The sequence below is a fragment of the Bombina bombina genome, chromosome 5, assembly GCF_027579735.1.
Source record: "Bombina bombina isolate aBomBom1 chromosome 5, aBomBom1.pri, whole genome shotgun sequence".
NCBI classification, from domain to species: domain Eukaryota; kingdom Metazoa; phylum Chordata; class Amphibia; order Anura; family Bombinatoridae; genus Bombina; species Bombina bombina.
The window spans coordinates 667637025-667658462 of NC_069503.1; the positions used below are offsets into that span (position 1 = coordinate 667637025).

Here is a 21438-nt window from a genome sequence, read left to right on the forward strand (position 1 = left end):
CTATTTGGATTATAAAAACAGATGTATTTTATATAAGCTGAAACTGAGAATCTGTTTCCTTCCATCTATAAACCCACGGGGATGAAATGGCATTAAATGTTACTCTGTAGAGCTTTTTTGATTTATTTGCTTGCAGACTTTTTTAGCCTTAGGGCTTTAGTAGGATAGTTTGAATTCCATATATTCTATATATCGATATGAGGGCTATGTCTTTGTTTGGAATGGGCACACAATTTGCTCTGATGCCAAAGGAAATCTCTTAACACCTATTCCTTTGAGAAAATATTTATATGATTCTTTTCACCATGAAATGTAATCATGTTTTAAATGAATGTATTTTTTACAGATTTTCTCCTTCATGCATTTCAAGTTCTGTCAGCTTAACTTCTTTTATATTTGATGCTCATCACATTGTAGCGTCCGTCTTTAACTCCCTATGTTGTTTTTCTGAATGCAATCCATAAAAAAAAAAAAAAATTGTATCGGAAAAAAAGTGAAGGACAAATCTGGAGTAATTGTGTTATGGGATAAAGATGGAGTCAATATTTCAAATGTCCTCAGCGTAGCTCCAGGCTGCCCATTACTATAGCTGTGTTTACTAAAGCACAAAAGAACATTTTTCTAAGTAACCCAATCAGACATTTGGGATTATCGGAGAAGAAACATTTGCTATCTAGAAAAAGGGTATACAATTGCATTTATATTGACATTTTTTGTTTTTGTTATGAATGCACATGCAGAACTCGGCAAGAAAAATATGGCTGTTGTATACCTCCCTGTATAATTTACCATATCTTGTTACATAGCAATTTATTAATAGGACAGCTTCTGTGGTGCTGACAATACATGATTCACTTTGCATTGGAATTTTAAGAGGATTGCAAATATACATAGATACTCAAGGTCAAATATGAACAGCTGAGTTTGACATTGAAACAGAATACACCTGCTATAGAGAGTTAACGCCAATATGCTACTCATGTAATTTTATTGATTCGGTTTCCTTTTTCTACAAGCATTTTTCATGTTTTATTTTCTGCTGTACCAGTAAAAAAAAAAAGAAAGTAAAAAGTGTTTTGAAAAATGATCTGCGTTTAAATCCCTAGGTGCCTATCAGCTCAGAACCCTGGAGTCTTCCCCTGTGGGTTCATCAATTGGCAGAATCAAAGCTAATGATCTAGATGAAGGTGAAAATGCAGAGACGGAATACCATATTAGTGAAGGAGACGAATCCAACATGTTTGATATCATCACAGACAGGGAAACACAGGAAGGAGTAATAATTGTAAAAAAGGTAATTATTTGTTTAACAAAAAAAAGACTCCTACATATAAACCAAAAAGAGTTATTTTTTAATGGACATTTTAATCATTTTAGAAAAAAAATATGTGCATAGAAACTACCCAAAACCAGTAAAACCTTAAAGGGACAGTAAAGTAAAAATGTAATTTTCATGCAAGTTTAAACATCTTTTCAATATACTTCTGTTACCTAATTTGATTCATTCCTATTATCCCTTAATTAAAAGCATACCTAGGTAGGCTTAAGATCACCAATGCTCTACTAGGAGCTAGCTGCTGACAAGAACATTGTATTATTGGCTTTCCAAATGTGATCAGCTAGCTCCCAGCAATGCATTGGTTTTCCTTCAACAAAGGATACAGAGAAAATGAAGAAAATTTGTTAATATAAGTAAGTTGGAAAGTTGCTTAACGGTATGTCTTTGTCGTTAGGAGGTCTTTAGCCTTGTTATAATAGTAACTTTAATTATTTTTCTTTCCTACACCTTAACCTGCTTTAAATATATAAGTAGGGTACGTGCATGAGCATCTTCTTTATTGCATCTGCAGAGCGCTCTGGATCGCAGGTAATGTCATGTGACATTTCAACAGGCTCAGCACTCCAGAGAAAACTGGGCATGTTTATGAGTGAATATGGATATGTATCCAGGGTTACTTGCACTGGGTGCGGATGAGTGAATATGGATTAATTCAATGTATTACTAAATTATATTATAGATATAATTGTTAAATTATTTAAGCACAAACAGTATTTTTTATAAAATGACTAGCATGTCCCTTTGAATGGTTAAATGTAGCTTAACCTAAAAAAGTGAAAAATAGAAATATGTATATTATTTAATATTTTAATGACTTCAAAACAAAAAAAAAAAAGATCTGGAAATTTGTTGTTCTTATTTAATAATTTGTTTACAAAGCAATTATTGTAATTGACCTAAAGAAAGAGACATATATTGTGTGCATGACAGTTCTCAAAGGAACATTTGCATCAAGGTAGAGTTGCTACAGCAACCTTTCATTCTTCAGTGAATATTATGGAGAAACAGCACATCTATAGGTAACAAGTAATTAAATACATTTAGATGAATGCAACTGGCATGCAAAAACATGATATCCCCATGTACTCATTAAAAATCTTTATATCATAACTCCTGGTTGTTCTTAAGAGTGATGACACATTTTTGGTACCTTTCCTTGTTGTCTTTATAGATGACCTATATATTTCCTATCTGCCCTTGTGAATGATGTTAGTCTACCTTTTTCCTGCTTCTCCTTCTGAATGGCAGTAAAACTGATTACTCTTGTGAATGATAACAATATTCACTTACTTGTTTTCTTGTCTGTCCTTGTGAATGATTTTGACGTTTCACAGACTTGTAAATAGAATCATGGAGGTATGAAATGTATATATAATTGGATTAATAGATGCTGGAAAAGGGGGATGTGTAAGTTATGTTATTTATTGCATATTTAAAATGATACATTGAAGATAGATAATAGAGATAGATAGATAGATAGATAGATAGATAGATAGATAGATAGATAGATATATAGATAGATAGATGATAGATTGATAGATAGATAGATAGATTATAGATAGATAATACATAGATAGATAGATAGATAGATAGATAGATAGATAGATAGATTAGATAGAGTGATAGTGAGAGAGAGCGAGAGAGAGAGAGAGAGAGAGAGAGAGAGAGAGAGAGAGAAACTTTTGTGTCCCTTTATAATAAATAATTATCAGCAACTAAACACTATGGCCCAGAGTTTAATTCACCAGCTGTAATGAAGATGCACTTTAAATTACTTTTTAATCTAGCACTTAAATTCAAATACCCCACGCTCCAGATGCCTACTTCAAAAGTAATTTTTTTGTGAGCTAAGGGTTTGAATTGTTCTCCAATCGGCGCTCTAGCCATACGGCACTCACACAATTTGTTTTGTAGCTAGAGCACCGACTGGAGAACAGTTCAAACACAAAAACAATACTTTTGAAGTGGGCAGTATTTGAATTTCAGCGCTACATTAAAAAGTAAGTTAAAGCATATCTTCATTACAACTGATCATTTAAACTCCATCTATAATATGGCTAACATTACAGATCTGTTTATACAAAGGGGAAAGTTTACCATCACTTTAAATAGCAAATGACAAAGTTCATACAGGTCTGTGTGACATTTTAGAAGAGACATTAGCCAGGTCTGTGTGATATAATACATGACATATGTAAAATGCTGGTATGACAATTGATCTGCTACAAGCAGGTTTTCCAAATGGGGCGCCCTTTTATTTATATATTCTGTTCAAAATAGTCACAGAGTTTTGCATTTTGTTTTATAGGATTAGTCATAAAACAAAAACTGCCAGTTTAAATACAACATGGTAACAGATAGCATATACTAAGACAAGTAGACAAATATAAAGAGAATTGCTACACTTTTCAATCAAAACGTGAATTAGATTAGGATTACAACCACAATCTTTTTACTGTAGATACGATGGAAGAACCAGCTAAAATGTTGTCAAGCAGACATATAGGGAGGCAGAACACTGAGGAGGAAGCAATCAGTAGCAAAGAGCATCTCTTTACAGGGGTGCCAGTCACTCACAAGGCCACCTGCGGAGGCACCATGGAGCTATGTAAGGAACCAGGCGAGACTGATTGCCAATTAGTGTGGCAAGGCTAAGAGAACTCAGTGGCAGAAAACAAGCAGAAATGCAAGTTTTTTGTTTTTTTCCAAGGTTCTGAAAACAAAGCAATAATACTAGATTCTATCTTGGGTTTATATAAATTCTGTCAGTTCAGAGTGGACAAAAAAAATCGATAAGTTAAAAGTGAATCCAATGTCCAGAAAAATGTTGAAGGTACAGAAAATTCAGATCTCATAAAACAATATTATTCTGTATTTTACTGAAAGGCATTCCAACTAACATTATATCACTGGGAAAACAATGAGTTAGAATAAAGAATGCACACACGATTATTTACAGCTTTATAGGATAGTTTGTATTGGACCAATAAGTCTGTCTTGTATAATATTTTGTACCAACATATTTATTACAGATTTGTTACTAAGCAGTGTTTAAAGGGAAATTAAACCCAAAATTTTTCTTTCATGATTTATATAGAGAATACAATGTTAACCAACATTTAAGTTTGCTTCTATTATCTAATATGCTTTATTCTTTAGATATCTTTTGTTGAAGAAATAGCAATGCACATGGGTGAGCCAATCACACAAATCATCTATGTGCAACCACCAATCAGCAGCTACTGTGCCTATTTAGATATGTTTTTCAGCAAAGGATATCAAGATAATTAAAGGGACACTTAACCCACACTTTTTCTTTCATGATTCAGATAGAGCATGAAATTTTAAGTAACGTTCTAATTTACTCCTATTATTGATTTTTCTTCATTCTCTTGGTATGTTTATTTGAAAAGCAAAAATGTAAGTTTAGATGCCGGACCATTTTTGATGAACAAACTGGGTTGTCCTTGCTGATTGGACAGCACCAATAAACAAGTGCTGTCCATGGTCTGAACCAAACATTTGCTGGCTCCTTAGCTTTGATGCCTTCTTTTTCAAATAAAGATAGCAAGTGAATGAAGAAAAATTGATAATAGAAGTAAATTAGAAAGTTGCTTAAAATTGCATGCTTTATCTGAATCATGAAAGAAAAAAAAATTGGGTTTCATGTCCCTTTAAAGCTTAACTACACAATTAAGACTGAAACATAATGTATTACTGGTAATAAAGAAATATAATTTACAGAAACAAGACAGCTGCTGTCCCCTTTAAATGAAAAAAATAAAAGGGTTTATAAGGACTTTAATTTTGTTTTGTAAAGGTGGCAGTTAAACATGTTACAAATATATTATTAAAGTGAAAGTAAATTTTGTCCCATTAGAACACATCACTGCATTGTATAACTGTATAATATTACAATCGCTATATTTTTTCTATGAAATGTATTGATTTGTGCCTTTTTTATATCATATAATTGTAATACCGTTCTCCTGCTGACTCCTCCCATCTTCTACTTCCTATATTTTTCAGTGTTGTCGTATAGAGCGGTTCCACCCATTCTATACAAATCACGAATGCGCGTTCACAAGGACCAATTCCATTGCGCATGCGCAAATCGCCGATTCTAACTTTAATGCGCATGCGATTCTCTGTTCAACCTGTGTCCAAAGTGCATGCGTCTATCTATCGTTTATGCTGTCAGTCACAAATGTTTTGCGCATGCGTGAATCGGGAGCGCGTGTTCAGCATAACAGTAGAGATTCTAGATTTGACGCATGCGCAGATCCATCAATAGGCGGATGACGTCGCTTCACGGCCGCCTAACGGCCAGAATTTCAGTTGGCCCAAAAAGAAACGTGATCAGGAAGTAAGAATTAAAAAAAAAAAACGGGTTGAATTTATCATAGGTAAAATTCTGCTTTTATTTAGGATAAAACTTGATTTGCACATAAGTATAAAAATAAACCATGAATGAAAGTCCTATTGATTTGCAACATAATATGTTACTATGGTTAGCAAAACAGCAAACTTTACTTTCACTTTAAGTATCCCTTCTTTATTATGTTCAACCCTCATAAAGGGGTTCAATACATTCTTTATTTCATGTTTAGGAGCTGCAACACATACGTTCTTGAGAAGGACAGGCTAGAAAGACAAATAGAAGCAGCATAGCTGTACAAAAACAAAGCAATAGATAGTGTATCTGCACGTTAACATATACTGCACTCATCAAATAGAATATATAGTTAAAACGAGGAGTCTTATGACTTATGCTTATCATAAAACAGAACTCAGTAGTATTTTAAAGTTAGTGGCTGATTCCAGAACATAATCAAATTGAGGAACACAATTTTGTTCTTTCTTACTCCTTGTGACAACATCAACAATTCATGGCTGTGCTTCTCTGTACTCTGTATACTCCAATGGAGAGCTGTGCACTTTTTTTTCATCAGTCTCCAATCATGTGATGTGTATTACTCTGTATACTTCAACAGAGAGTCGTGCACTTGCTTTTCACCAGTGTCCAATCATGTGATGTCTGTATACTCCAACAGAGAGCCATGAATTCTCTTGTCACAGGCCTCCAATCACAAGATGTGTACCACTCTGTATGCTCCAGCAGAGAGCTGTGCACTCATTTGTCACCAGTCTCTAATCATGTGATACATATACTAGAGAAAAAAGAAAGCATCCTTAAACATCCTCAAGACAAAAATACAGCAAAACGTACGTCGGCGGTCATTTTCCCTTAGCATCTGGACATTTAACTGTTATTTTTGTTAATAGTTAATATACTTTTCTGTAGAGGCTCACAGGGCAATACCCATTCTCTTTAAATAACTGCTGTTGCTGTAAAGCCATTCTATTTGCTTTCCTCCTTTGGGGTGAGTAATAGTCACAAAATCATAGAAGGATAGTAGGGATCTTTTCTTTTGTGTCTCCATCAATAGTGGATATAATTGCCCATTTGACTGTTTTCCTCGGCTGTTCCTTATTTGTGCATTGATAGTGATTTTGGTCCAGGTGCAGGGCTATATGTATTGATTACTATTTTATTTTTTAAATTGATGTCATTTATTTTTTATCCTTGATATTTTTTAATGGTAATAATAAAGATTATATTTTAGGTGTGACAGTGGGGTAGGATACACTAATTGGGGTTTTGTTTTGTTTTTTACTCGGGTACTATATGATCAGAGTTGGCAGACTCATTGTCTCCCGATTTTAGGATGTTTAAGGATTCTTTCTTTTTCTTTAGTATATATTACTTTATCTTCTGACCATCCAACATCCGCCTCTAACCCATATTCTGGGGAAGAGGTTACTTATTTGCATATAAATGTACTTAGCACCCTATTTTATTTTAGTCCAATCACGTGATGTCTATATACTCCAACAGAGAGCTGTGCACTCGCTTGTCGCCAATCTTGTGATGTCTGTGTACTCCAACAGAGAGCCATGCACAACTTTCCACTTTAATTCCATTAACTAATGTGCTTCATTCTTTTGCTTTCCTTTATTGAAAAGCATGCCTACGTAGGCTCAAGAGCAGAAGTGTATTACTGGAAGCTAGCTGCTAAATGTGTTCATCTAGCTTCCAGTGGTTCATTGCTACCCCTTCAACAAAGGCTACAAAGTAAATGAAGCACATTTGAGTTTTGATTTTTGCATTTATGCAATATCCCTTTAAGTGCACCCACACTTATTATATATATATATAGAGGACAAATAGGGCTTTCTTTTGATATCAAATATTTGTATATGAACTATAATTTAATATGAATAAAATCTAAGTAACTAGGAAAAATTAAAGGGATATGAAACACAAAAAAAATATTTTGTGATTCAGACAGAACATACCATTTAAAAAAAGTTTTCAATGTTCTGCTATTATAAAATGTGCTTAATTCCCATGATATTCTGTGTTGAAGAGATAGTTTGGAAGGCATGCAGAGCACTGCATGGCAGGAAATAGTTCTGCCATCCAGTGCTTTTGCAAATGGATAACATGCTGCTATATAGTGCTCTCTATATAATTTCTTTCATAATAGATAGAGCTTTCTAATTTACTTCTATCCTCAAATGTTATTTGTTCTTGTTGTATCTTTTATTAAAAAGCAGGGGCGTATTCTTAGGGGCCAGCCCATTTCTGGAGCACTATATAGCAGCAGTTTTGCAAGAATGTTATACAGTTGCAAAAACACTAGATGGAGGCACTATTTCCTACCATGTACTGCTACGGATGCCTACCTAGGTATCTCTTCAACACAGAATATTATGGAAGCGAAAGCAAATTTGATAATAGCAGAAAATTGGAAACTTTTTTTAAAATGGTATATTCTGTCTAAATCTCTAAAAAAATGTTTGTGTTTCATATCCCTTTAATTTCTCCTAGTTACTTAGATTTTATTCATATTAAATTATAGTTTGTATATAAATATTTGATATCAAAAGTATGGGTGCACTTAAAGGGACAATGTTCACTAGATTTTTCTTTGCATAAATGTTTAGTAGATGATACATTTATATAGCCCATCTGGGAGTGTTTGTGTAACAATGTTAGTTTTGCTTCATTTTTAATAACATTGTGCTGACTCCTAACCAAGCCCCAAAGTATCAGATGTAGACTGATGTCTACAGATTCCTGCTGCTCTTGTTTGTGTAATGAGTATTTTCATATGCAGGGGAGTGTCTATGCTTCCTGCTTTATCAGCCCCTTTCACTGGGTGTCCCAGCCTAACCTCACCAACAGTGCTAAACGGAGAGTTTTAAGTACGTTTTTAAACGGTTTTATACTGGATTTTTAGATCAGTATCTGTGCATATTCTTCCTTATAGTAGTGTCTATTACATGCAGTTATATGAAAATTTGTGTACACTGTCCCTTTAATGTGAAAGAGGTAAATTATGGTTGAATAAATATATATCTCAAATTCTAGCTTCAGAACCTGGACAATTGCCTCCGTCCATTAGGGGTTAATATAATATAATATTTTAGCATGTATAATTGCTGCATTTTTACGCGCATCTCTCTCCCTCTCTATTTGTTTGTGTGTATATAATACCTATAAATTACCTATTTATATATAGTTATCTTGAGAGTTTGATGCATATCATCTAATATATTTGTGTGTGCGTGTATGTATATTTATATACACAGGGGCGCACGTGCATACACACACTCTTTCACTGCCTTTGTTAGCCCTAACATTTAAAGTCATGATTCTTGCCTGAAACCAGGCAACTCTCCTTTATGTTGTGTGCCAACAGCAAGAAAATTCAGGATGCTGGCATATTTTTGCATAATATGAAAAAAACAAAAGACAAAGAAAAAACCTTAGAAAATAAGAGAAAGACAAGCGTTACAGGATGTTTCATTAACCTGCAATACAGCTTAGGACATCGGTAGTCTAGGTGGTGTGCCGTGTATCAGTGCTTGATGAGTCCTGGCAAAAAAAGTCATATTTATTCAGCAATAAGACCTTGTTATATTGGAGGGCACCATATACTGTATAAATGAGTCACAAGGTGATTTTCAGCATTGGAAAATGTTGTAGGCACTGAACTGATTAATATGAGCAATCAATTCATATAGCAAAGGAAGAATGGCCAACTCATTATATCGCTGGTAGCCAAGATTTTATGATTCAATATTTGAATGTTTACTCAAAAACTGAACAATGCTTGATGTATTTTATCTCTGTCTCTTTTTTAAATGGGTCTTTGTACAGAATGCAGTATGTGGCATAGTAACATTAATCAATGTGCTCTACTTTTTCTGCAAGGCATAAGCAGAGTGGAATTTATAAGGCATGTTCCTGCATGCAATAGTTGTATTCAGATTAAATATCCCTAGAGTTCATCTCATTTGCAATTCATGGGCCTTGCATTTTATGGTAGAACATGGGTCAAAAAAAATCACAAGGGCTATACTATAAAATCTAGTTGTAAGATAATTGTAAACCTTTTTGTCTTTGTGAGTGATGCACATAATATATATTCTGGGAAGTGTCCCAAAAACCGAGACACTGGAAAACATTAAACCAATGTCCTACAACAACCGTGGTCTTTAAATCATTTATATACTCTTTTGACTATTTTCTGAGCATAAGAATTAGAACTGTTTATTAAGTCTTGAGGGTAAAAAGATTTTATTCATATTTTTAAAGGGAACTGGTCTGCAGAGATAAAAGCATAATACAAGGAATTTAACATAATGCACAATTGTTTGATTGCAAAGATTTAATTTAGTGTGAAAGTCCTAGATCAATCCCTCATCCTTTCTATATATCTGTGTGCATTATTGCTACAAGTCGTAATGCATTGATATTTAAATTTATTAAAAAGAAATCCTATTGTAAAAGTATATGACTCCATTTTCGTAGTGTTTTTTTTTTTTGTATGTTAAAGGAAATTGTTCTTTTGTTATATATTTAACCCCATACAAAGAGGTAAAACACATAAAACTGCTACAGCTAGCATACTTCATTAATAGCCACATCTGGGTTGACATGAGAACTGTTACATTACCATGACTGGGACTATGCGTTTACCTCCTGTGAAGGGGTTAAAGGAATATGAATCTCAATTTTATTTCTCTTTTATGATTCAGATAGAGCATGCCATTTTAAGCAACTTTCTAATTTACTATTATTATCAAATTGTCTTCATTCTCTTTGTGTCTTTATTTGAAAAGCAGGAGTGTACGCTTGAGAGCTGGTCCATTTTTATAAAGATACCAAGAGAACAAAGAAAAATTGGTAATAGGAATACATTAGAAAGTTGCTTAAAGGGACAGTCTAGGCCAAAAAAACTTTCATGATTCAGATAGCGCATGTAATTTTAAACAATTTTCCAATTTACTTTTAGCACCAATTTTGCTTTGTTCTCTTGGTATTCTTAGTTGAAAGCTTAACCTAGGAGATTCATATGCTAATTTCTTAGACCTTGAAGGCCACCTCTTTTCAGAATGCATTTTAACAGTTTTTCACCACTAGAGGGTGTTCGTTCATGTATTTCATATAGATAACACTGTGCTTGTGCACGTGAAGTTATCTGGGAGCAGGCACTGATTGGCTAAACTGCAAGTCTGTCAAAAGAACTGAAATAAAGGGGCAGTTTGCAGAGGCTTAGAAACAAGATAATTACAGAGGTTAAAAGTATATTATTATAACTGTGTTGGTTATGCAAAACTGGGGAATGGGTAATAAAGGGATTATCTATCTTTTAAAACAATAAAAATTCTGATGTAGACTGTCACTTTAAAATTGCATGCTCTATCTGAATCATGATAGAAAAAAAATGGGTCTCATATCCCTTTAAGAACATATTTAAAAAGGCATTTTATTTTAAAAATATGTATTCTGAAATAAAAGAGAGCATTTTGTTTAATGTAGAAATGTGGTAGCTTCCTAGTTTATGGCTCAGTAACCATATCACGTTTTACAATACAAGAAATATATGTCAGTGCAGTACACTAAACATTCCTGGAGTGTCATACCAAACAATATTGTTGCCATAAAAAAATGAGAGTTTGCACTCCTGCTGGTATATATAAACAGTGAGCAGGTGTTCTGTGCTAATACTCACAAAAAAATGCTTATTTGCATTAACCAAATAAAAAAACAACAGGCAGTCTAGTGGAAAACCACAACAATACACTTAATTAAATTTAACCATTTTTTTTTAGAATATTAACATTTCAGTCCTCTGTGGGACAACTAACCCTGATTATGATCCCAGAGTGGGTCAGAGAACATTGCCACTTAGGGAATATGGAGAAATCTAATTATGTATATTGTTTGCATAACATTTTACATAAACAGCTCTTGTTTTTTATCCTTTGCTTGTTTTATTGTAATTTAGGTATATTAATAACGCTCAGGGAGCCTAAGTATAATGTTTGGGGCCTTTAGTTAGTAATTAAGGCACAGTTTAATCTGCCCTGCAATGCATTAACAAGACACTTTCAATATGTTTTATCTTTAGTATATAATGAAATCAATATGTTTACTCATAAAAAAAAAGCCTTACAGTTTTGTTAAAAAAAAAATATATCATCTCTTTAAGATTTCTTCTAATAGGTTTGGTGCAATAGATACATTATTTCCATTTTTCACTGTATAATAGAAATCTCTCTTGTAACATCATTTTTGTAACCGCAGAAATGGCGAGGTTTTAAAAGTATAACTATGTATAGCACTTTGTGGTTTCATGAAAAGGATGAAGCGATAAGATTTTTTTTTTTTTTTTAAAGTTTTCTTAAAAAGCCGTAGGCAATGAAAGCAGTTCTAAATCACTGTGTGATCTTGCTATAGCCTGAAGATACTATGCATTTTACCAGATTAAAAAAAAAAATCACACATGCATACAAATTTTAATATAACCTTTCTCATGAACAAGTGTTAAATTATAGTGACAAACTCATTTAACATTACCTATATGTATAAATCGCATTCTTTATTAAAGATCTCTAATTTTGGGCGCAAACCATCTATACTATAATTGCGTTTGTAATGTCCGTCGCCGTTGGCAGTTGCGCACCCATCCTCAAAGGAATGTTGGCAGCGCGAGGCAGCCAACAAAATGTTGGCTGCGCGCACAGCCAAAAGAATTCACCTGCATGCAACAAAGCTGCATCCAGGTAAATTCCAAAAATGGCAGAGTGGTGATAGAATCCACCGCAGGAATCCACCGGGATGCTGCAGCGAAGGCAAATGGAGCATTACCAAAAAAAAGTATTACAAAAAAAAAAGAACCGTACCCAATAAGTATGAAAAAAACACCTAACCGCTCGCAATAAGCATTAAAAAAAAAAACCTAAGCGTCCGCAATAAGTATTTACAAAAAAAAAATAACCGCCGTACAAAGTATTAAGAAAAAATAAACTAACCGCCCACACAAAGTATTAAAAAAAACAACAACTACCTAATAAAATTATTAACCCCTAAATCCGCAAACCGCAACATCGCGAACTATCTAACACATCTATTAACCTCTAATCTGGCAACCCCCCACAACGCATTAAACCTAATTTACCTATTAACTCCTACACCGCCAACCCCCACAACGCAAAAAAATAATTTAATGAGTAAGCCTCCTAACATAACACCCCTAAATTAACCCCTTAATTACAATAAAAAATACAACAAAATTACATTACATTAATATAATTACAGAAAATAAAAAAATGCTAACATTACAAAAAATAATTAACAACACTATCCAAAATAAAAAAATTAAACCTAATCCCTATGAAATTAAAAAGCCCCCCCAAAATAAGCCCCCCACTAAACTAATGCTAAACTACCAATAGCCCTTAAAAGGGCTTTTTGTAGGGCATTGCCCTAAGTTTAACAGCTCTTTTACATTACAAATAAACCAAGTCCACCCTAACAGTAAAACAGTAAAAAAAAAAACACCCACCAAAATAAAAAAAAACTAACACTAATAAACCTAATCTACCCATTGCCCTGAAAAGGGCATTTGTATGGGCATTGCCCTTAAAAGGGCATTCAGCTTTTTTTCACTGTCCTTAAAAGGGCATTCAGCTCTTTTGAAATTTACCCAAAAAAACCCTAACCTAAAAAAACAAACCCCCCCTCCAAAAAAATAAAAAAAAAACTAACACTAAAGCCCCAAATAGGTACTTACGGTTTCAGAAGTCTGGTGGAGAAGGTCCTCAGCGAAGGCGTGGAGGTTCCTCTTCATGCAATTGTCTGCCGCACACTGAAGAAAGAATTCAAGGTACCCCATATTTATTGGGGTACCTTGAATCCCTATTGACTGAAATCAGCCAATAGGATGAGAGCTATTTAAATCTTATTGGCTGATTTGAACAGCTAAAAGGATTTCAGTAGCTCTCATTCTATTGGCTGTTTTGAAAAATTCAGAAGCCAATAGAATGAGAGCTACTGAAATCTTATTGGCTGTTTTGAAAAATTCAGCCAATAAGAATGCAAGGTACCCCAAATTGATTGTGGTACCTTGCATTCAATATTCAGTATACCACAGACATCAGATGAAGAGGAGCCTCCATGTTGCTAAGGACCGCTGCCGAGAACCTCCGACGCCACCACAGATGACCACCGGCGAGGATCGCCACATCTGGGATGAAGATGATGGACCCGTCTGGAAGAAGACTTTCTCTGCCGGACTTCTGAAACCGTGAGTACCTATTTGGGGCTTTAGTTTTAGTTTTTTAATTTTTTTGGGGGGTTTGTTTTTTTAGATTAGTTTTTTTGGGGGAAAATCTCAAAAGGACTGAATGTCCTTTTAAGGGCAGTGAAAAAGAGCTGAATGCCCTTTTAAGGGCAATGCCCATACAAATGCCCTTTTCAGGGCCATGGGTAGATTAGGTTTATTAGTGTTAGGTTTTTTTCATTTGGTGGATTTGGTGGGTGGCGGGTTTTACTGTTAGGGGGACTTTGTTTATTTTTAATGTAAAAGAGCTGTTAAACTTTAAGGCAATGCCCTACAAAAAGCCATTTTAAGGGCTATTGGTAGTTTTATTATCTTTATAGCTTTGTTTATTTATTTCTGTATTTCTATTTTTTATTTTTTGTAGCTTGGGGGTTGTATTTTCAACACATAGACTGCCCTCTGGGCAGGCTTATCAACTAGTATGTAGATTTAAAAAAACTGCTTAAAGTGAATGCATGTTCAGCCTTTCAGTAAGCTGCATTTTAAATTCATTAATAACGAATGGATAGTTTATTTTGCTTTGTGTTAGCGTTCTCATTCCGTGCATCAATATTATGTGTCCCTAAAAGCACTCCCTGCTGACTAAACTTGGGAATACCCGTTTTACAAGATGCCTTGTTGCAGTAAAGATTTTGAAGTGATTGTAACCATGGTTACCAAATTTATCTTTCATGCACAGCAATTTCTTTGCAACTTGTTGCCGAAAACTAATTTCTCATCATCTGCAAGTTGTGTCAGTACAATGTAATCTGCAATAGGGGTAGGCTATATATAATTCTACTTGGAAATTAGCATTTCACAGCCCATTTTATTTGAAATGGTGTGACAAATCTATTTCTGTTCCTGCTAAATACTTGTAATTTTAGGAAAGATATCAAGTGTCTAATTTCATTCAATGCTAAATAAACTGAAAAGATATACAGGCATCCTTGAGTTACAACATTTTGCAATTAACACCCATGACTCTACTTAGCTCTTGGGATTTACACAAACATTATCCTATCTGAATTGCAAAGTTCTAATGCACTAAAACTTTCAGATATAAACCCCATACGATAAGCACAAACATCATCCATGTGTCTGTTTCCTGTAGGGTTCATGTGATATTTAGTATAAACTTCTCTAATAAATATACAGTTTATATATAGTGTCTATTATTGGTCTGTATACAATTGTATACTCATCATTCTGTTGTACAATTGGTACGACATTTTAATTAGGGTCTGGCACAATTGGTAGCTTGCAGTGTGGGCAGTTTCCCACTTAGAGTGCTGCTTCACTTGGCACATGTGTGCCTTTTACAGATAACTTTCTTACTCTTATCCCATCCAGAAGGACTGTCCTGCCTGGAATGAAGGATCTGTACAGCAAACTTACATTTTAACCTATATGGGCATCATCAGTAGAGGTGCATGTGTATTCCTCTAAAGCACAGTCAGCTAGGTGTCCATATCTGGTTGCCCCCTTCACCCTTAGAGGAACAAAATCAGTAGTTAACTAAAACTAGTTTGAGGTAATTTTATTAAAAATAGCCATAGACCATTGGACATAAACAATATTGGCTGTGTGTAAAATAAGCTTTACTTTGCTACATCTTTTGTTAAACTGTATGTAACTGTGATGGTTGTCTGCTTTCTTTCTCTTTGAACTACTTTCACTAAAATATAGTTCAATAAGACACATTTATTCTTTATAGCTGATTATCTAAATCTTGAGGTAGCTTTCCACATGTTTCGGAATCAGTTCAACAGAAACACAAATTGTCTTGGTTTTGTGAATTTCAGTCCCTTCCACCAATTTTAAATTTTGCCCAGGGCCATATCAAGACAATGTGCTGCCTGGTTCCAAGAATAAAATGATGCCACTCAACTCTCTTACAGTCTAAACTCAACCAGAGAAGGTTATCTCAGCGATTAAAGTTCAGCAGATTAGAAATTTGCTTGAGAACATGCAGATGGGCATCATATCTGCTGCCACTGTCACCTGGGTGCCATGGTTCTACCTGGTCCAATTACAGAGCCAGCCCTGATCACACCCCAAAAGTGACCACCTGTAGCACCTTTTATGTCTCTTTTAATAATCTTTTAAAAGATACCACCCTATTTGGGGTTAAAGCCAAGCTTATTTTAGTATTAAAGAAAGACTTGTTTTTATGATTGTTAGGTATGTCTCACTCTACCAATAAAACAGTAGGTGTTCTGGCCCATCAGCTAGTGAGCAATCAGTCAAGTCAAAATTAAATTTTCATGATTCACATAGGAAATGTAATTACTTTTATAATAAAATTTGCTTTGTTCTCTTGGTATTCTCTGTTGAAAGCTAACCTAGGTAGGCTCAAACTGATTTCTAAGCTGTTGGAGCCTGCCTCTTATCTCAGTGAATTTTGACAGTTTTTCACAGTTAGACGCTGCTAGTTCATGTGTGCCATATATATATACCATTGTGCTTACTCCTGTAGAGTTATTTATGTGTCAGCACCGATAGGCTAAAATGCAAGTCTGTGAAAGGAACTGAGATAAGGGGACAGTCTGCTGAGGCTGGGATACAAGGTAATCACAAAGGTAAAAAGTATAGTAATATAACAGTGTTGGTTATAAAAAAAACCTGGGGAATTGGTAATAAAGGGATTATCTATCTTTTTAAATATAAACATTTTTCAATTAGACTGTCCTTTTAAGGGCAGTTGACCACAAACATGCACTTTTAGTTATTTCAAACTAACAAGAGCTTTAACTTTAACAGTTTTTAACAAATGTAAATAATGTTCTTTCATATGTATGATGTAGATTTTTAGAGTTGAAAATGCCTTTATCTTATTGTGTTTGTTTCCTCAGGCATTGGACTACGAAAAAAAGAGACTCTATGTTTTAAAAGTTGAAGCGGTCAACAGTCATATAAATCCACAATTTTTTCACATCGGTCCCTTTAAGGATTATGCCACTGTAAGAATTATGGTGGACGATGTAGATGAACCCCCAGTATTCAACAAGCCTGCTTATGTATTTGAGGTGAAGGAAGATGCAAAAATAAACAGTATTATTGGGGTAGTCTCTGCCCAAGATCCAGATGCTGCTAGAAGCACTGTGAAGTAAGTTGGAGTTAGTCATATGCCATCCATTATATTAAAATACATTTCAATTTTGTTATCTATCGTCTGTCTGTCTAGCTATGTAACTTGATAGGTTTGTCTCTCTGCCTGTCAGTGTATCTATCTACACTACCTCTTTATCTAATGCCTGTTTACAGCCAAGGTGAAATGGATTGTTTCACAGCTTTAAAAGCAACAGTGCAACATACATTTTACCTGCTGGAGTGTATTAAATTATTTACAAATAGCTCCTTTGCCTTTATTTTGTCATTTGAAATAGCTGATCTGCATATTGTATCCCCACCTATACTGAAACATTCATAACTTAAGTAATGGTTGCAGGGGGGAGGGTGGGACAGAGAGGTACTAACATGTTAATTTTCCATTATTCTCTATAAGTATTGGTCCTATGAAAACTAAGGAGGACTTTGGGTTTACATATAAAGATATAAGATAATGAGGTCTGTTCTCCCTATAAGCTCAGCAGATTAGGGTGTCGGTTCAATAACTGGAACAGCTATTTCATATACAACAATAAACATAAATGAACAATTTCCCATACTCTGCATCTAGTATAAGAAGTAATTGGAAACACAGTAAACTGTCCCTTTACATTGCTAACCATAGCTGTGATATTTCCAAAGTACCATTTAATAGCTATGAATTAACGCAAAATGATCTGCTTAGTTCTAAAGGGACAGTAAATGCCTTGTAATTACAAGATTATTCTGCTGTTATGCAGTTGGTGAATTGGAAAATGTTTTGAATGGATTTACATGTTTGTTTGCTCCAATTAGTTTTCAATTGCCAAACTTCACCCATAAGTTGCCTTATTTGGAGATTCCAGTCAGAGCTTTTTTAATGGTGTACACAAGACTAGCAAACAGATTATGTTATCAAAATATTCTTTGTTTGGCATCAAGCCAATTTGGGACAGATACGTGACAGGTTTAGGTGTCTTAAGCCTGTTCTGTGCTATTTCAGTTATCAGAATTGTGTTTATGGTCCCTTTAAGCAGGACATATATGTGCAGGCTACATTCAGTCTGCCTGACCATGAAATTATTGAAATAGCCTATAGCACAATCAATGAGAAATTGCATTTACATGATAACGTTATAATGATTTAGTTATTGAGAAAAAAATAGTATCAAGGTGATAAATATCATCTTGTTCTGCAAATTAATTACGTCAGTGCTGCATTTGCATAACATCCGCTAGCAGGGGGTGTCAATCATCCCGATCGTATTGGATTAGGAGTATTGCAGTCTGCCACCGAAAAAGTGGCGTACAAGGTCTTACAACTGCTGCTTCTTAACTTATGTTTCTGGCGAGGCGAAAACTTCGGGTTTAGAAAGCAGTGTCCGCTGCTTAATAAATCTACCCCTTAGCCTTTACGCAAGTTCTACAGTCGCGCCAATCCAACTAACGCAAATTTCATGTGGGCTTGAGCGAACACATTTACCTTCAGCTTGTAATATGCCAGCAAGTTAGCGTGGTCATTTGTAATCTGTTTTCTTCTGATATTTTTTGTTATGATCAGGTAGTTTTGGACCCCATTTACTAAAGCACTAGCACCTATATTACATAGGTACCAGGGTTATGAACCACTAACCTCAGAATGAATCCCTAAATTCTGCTGATTTATACTCTCAAACAAGTTAGAACTAAAGTGCAAAAAGTAATGGTACACCAAGAAAGAAAGGAAATACAACACTCTTTTACAAAATATTCCTTTATTGAAAAAGGTAAATTTAAAATGTTCTAAAAAGTTCTAAGCATCAAACCCAAAGTGAAACAATATATTAAAACACATATTTATATACCTTAAATAATAGTCTTCTTATCAACCTTCAGTAATGAGTTAGCATAAAGAGAGCAAACATATAGGTACAGATTACGAGTGAAGCGCTAACAGTTACTCGCGAGCGATAAGGGGTTTATCGCAGCAGTTTGCACACAACGGCAACAGGTTTGTGGCTCATATTACAAATTGAAAGTAAATTTTGATCGCTTGAGTGCAATTGAAGTTAACGCGCAATGGGTTAGGGCAACCTCAGAGCTCTGGTTAACTGTTTTGCGAAACATATAAATCTCACAAAACACATCAATAATACATTACACAGTATAGTTACACCCATAATAACACCGTCTAATAAAAATTGTTAAAAAAAACATTGCAGAAAAAAGTTATAAAGGCTCAAAGATATGAGGTCTCAAGTGTTAGGGAAAAAAAGCAGGCAAAGGGCTTTAACATATAAATACATACATATACACGTCTAAATACATGTCTATATATGTATACATATGTATTTATATGTGTATATATGTATTTACAGAAATATATACACATATAAATACATATGGACACATATACAGACATATATATATATATATATAATGCATTGGAGCGCTTTACAGTTAAGTAGCTGAAAACATGAAAAAGCATATTTATGCAATATTCATATTTAATAAAGTGCTTAACTATGTAATAACTGTAAATATTTCACATTCCAATGTTCTACACTTAGGGAAATATGTTCTAAGTAAATTTATAAATAGATATTCCTATATATATATATATATATATATATATATATATATATAAAATAATAGCATTTTTTTTTCCAGCACTCAAACCTTAGGTAATACTCAAGCACCTGGGTGCAGTCCTTGAAAGAACATATAGAACAAATGGAGTAGAATGAAGGGCACTCTCAGGATTTGTTTGTATTTGCAAATAAAAGTAGTTTATTCATAGTATCAACAATTCTTCATACGCAACGTTTCGGCTTTCACAGAAGCCTTCCTCAAGACAGATAATATCTATGGAATAAAAGAAAAAACATCCATTGTAGACAAACACATAATTTTAAATCAACGTGAAAAAAATATACACCCAACACCAGTTGTAATATGTTATTTAAAATAGTATAAAAGGATACTAAATAACAAAAAATACCAAAACTTATTTATTGGAAACCATGAGGGAAATAACTCAAGTACAGAGAAGTCTTATATGTCAGTAAAACTCATGCTGCGAAGAGATGGTGTGGACAATACCACCCGTACAACACATACAATGTCAGCTTAAAGTATATGTGCATAGATAAGACTATCAATTCAAAAATCGAAAGACAGAAAGGACAAAGAGAAAACAAACACACCTTAGTTGAAAACAGGGCTGGATGTAAATAGATGGCAAAGACTCATATTGTGAAGTATGTGGATACAGAGGCCCAGCCACTAAGAGAGGTAAATAAACTATCGCCTAGTACTGTAAAATCTGTTATTATATAAACCAATACCTGACATAACAAAAACATACGTGCTCACTTCACCCGCAATGTTTGTAGCAAAAGCTCAGAACATTAAACAATGTATAAGCCAAGATGTAATAGAAATGCCCTTGTATTGCACATTAGCAACTGATGTAGCAAAGAGCTTGCACAGAAAAAAACAAAATCGACATTTAAGTATTAGAGACAGTAACATATGTTTATGTGAATAGTTCCACAAGTATCCAAATATGGCGAATAAAAACCAGCAGAATAGTAAAGTAGCACTATTTATAGCCCACTAGTAACCACCATGGGTACACAATAAAGCGAACAGAAGAAAACAGGATACCACTAATATAGACAGGGGACGATCCTGTCTGCATGAATGCTTATATGTAAAACGTAACTTTAGACATGCGCAGCAAAACTCACAAGAATAATAAACCCCCGACATAAAATATCAACTAGCGCAGATATGAAAAAAAACTCATACTGGAAAAACACAACCAAAATCAGCTTATAACGGCAAACAGCCATGTACTCCAGCAAACCTTAGAATTAATAGATTAAGGGACTGGGGAGGATACCTGTATGTAACTAGCTCAGCTGGACTAGGGAGGTACCTAACATAGGACCAATAACGGAACCAATAACAGAACCCAGTCATCACTTGCGAACAATTACAATTGCACAACTGCCACGCTAAGTACATAATACGAGTGACACACAGAAACAATCCTATGTCTGGATGTGTCCTTTACCAATATATCAAAACAAGTTGCAAAGTAACACGATATTTATAGCAACCTACAAATGACCATGATGTAAGCACAATACAGCTGGCAATACTAGACAACTAACACACCAACAAGAGACAGTTACATACAGTAATGTGACAACAGTTGCATATAGTACATGATAATAAAATAGCAAGCACGCAAACAAGATGAACATGTTGTTGGTCTGATGAAGGGGAGCATTCCCCGAAACGTTACCGATTAAACTATTTGTTTAAAACTTAAGTCCAGAG

General features: G+C 34.4%; 1 protein-coding gene across 1 annotated transcript in view; it reads left to right on the forward strand.

Moving 5' to 3' along the window:
* The window catches only part of LOC128660672 (cadherin-6-like), a 519409-nt gene that overhangs the window by 468160 nt on the left and 29811 nt on the right, over window positions 1-21438 (forward strand). Inside the window, exons 7-8 of the mRNA XM_053714615.1 lie at window positions 1107-1294; window positions 16875-17128. Coding sequence (XP_053570590.1) covers window positions 1107-1294; window positions 16875-17128 — 442 coding nt within the window. The remainder of the gene's footprint in view (window positions 1-1106; window positions 1295-16874; window positions 17129-21438) is intronic.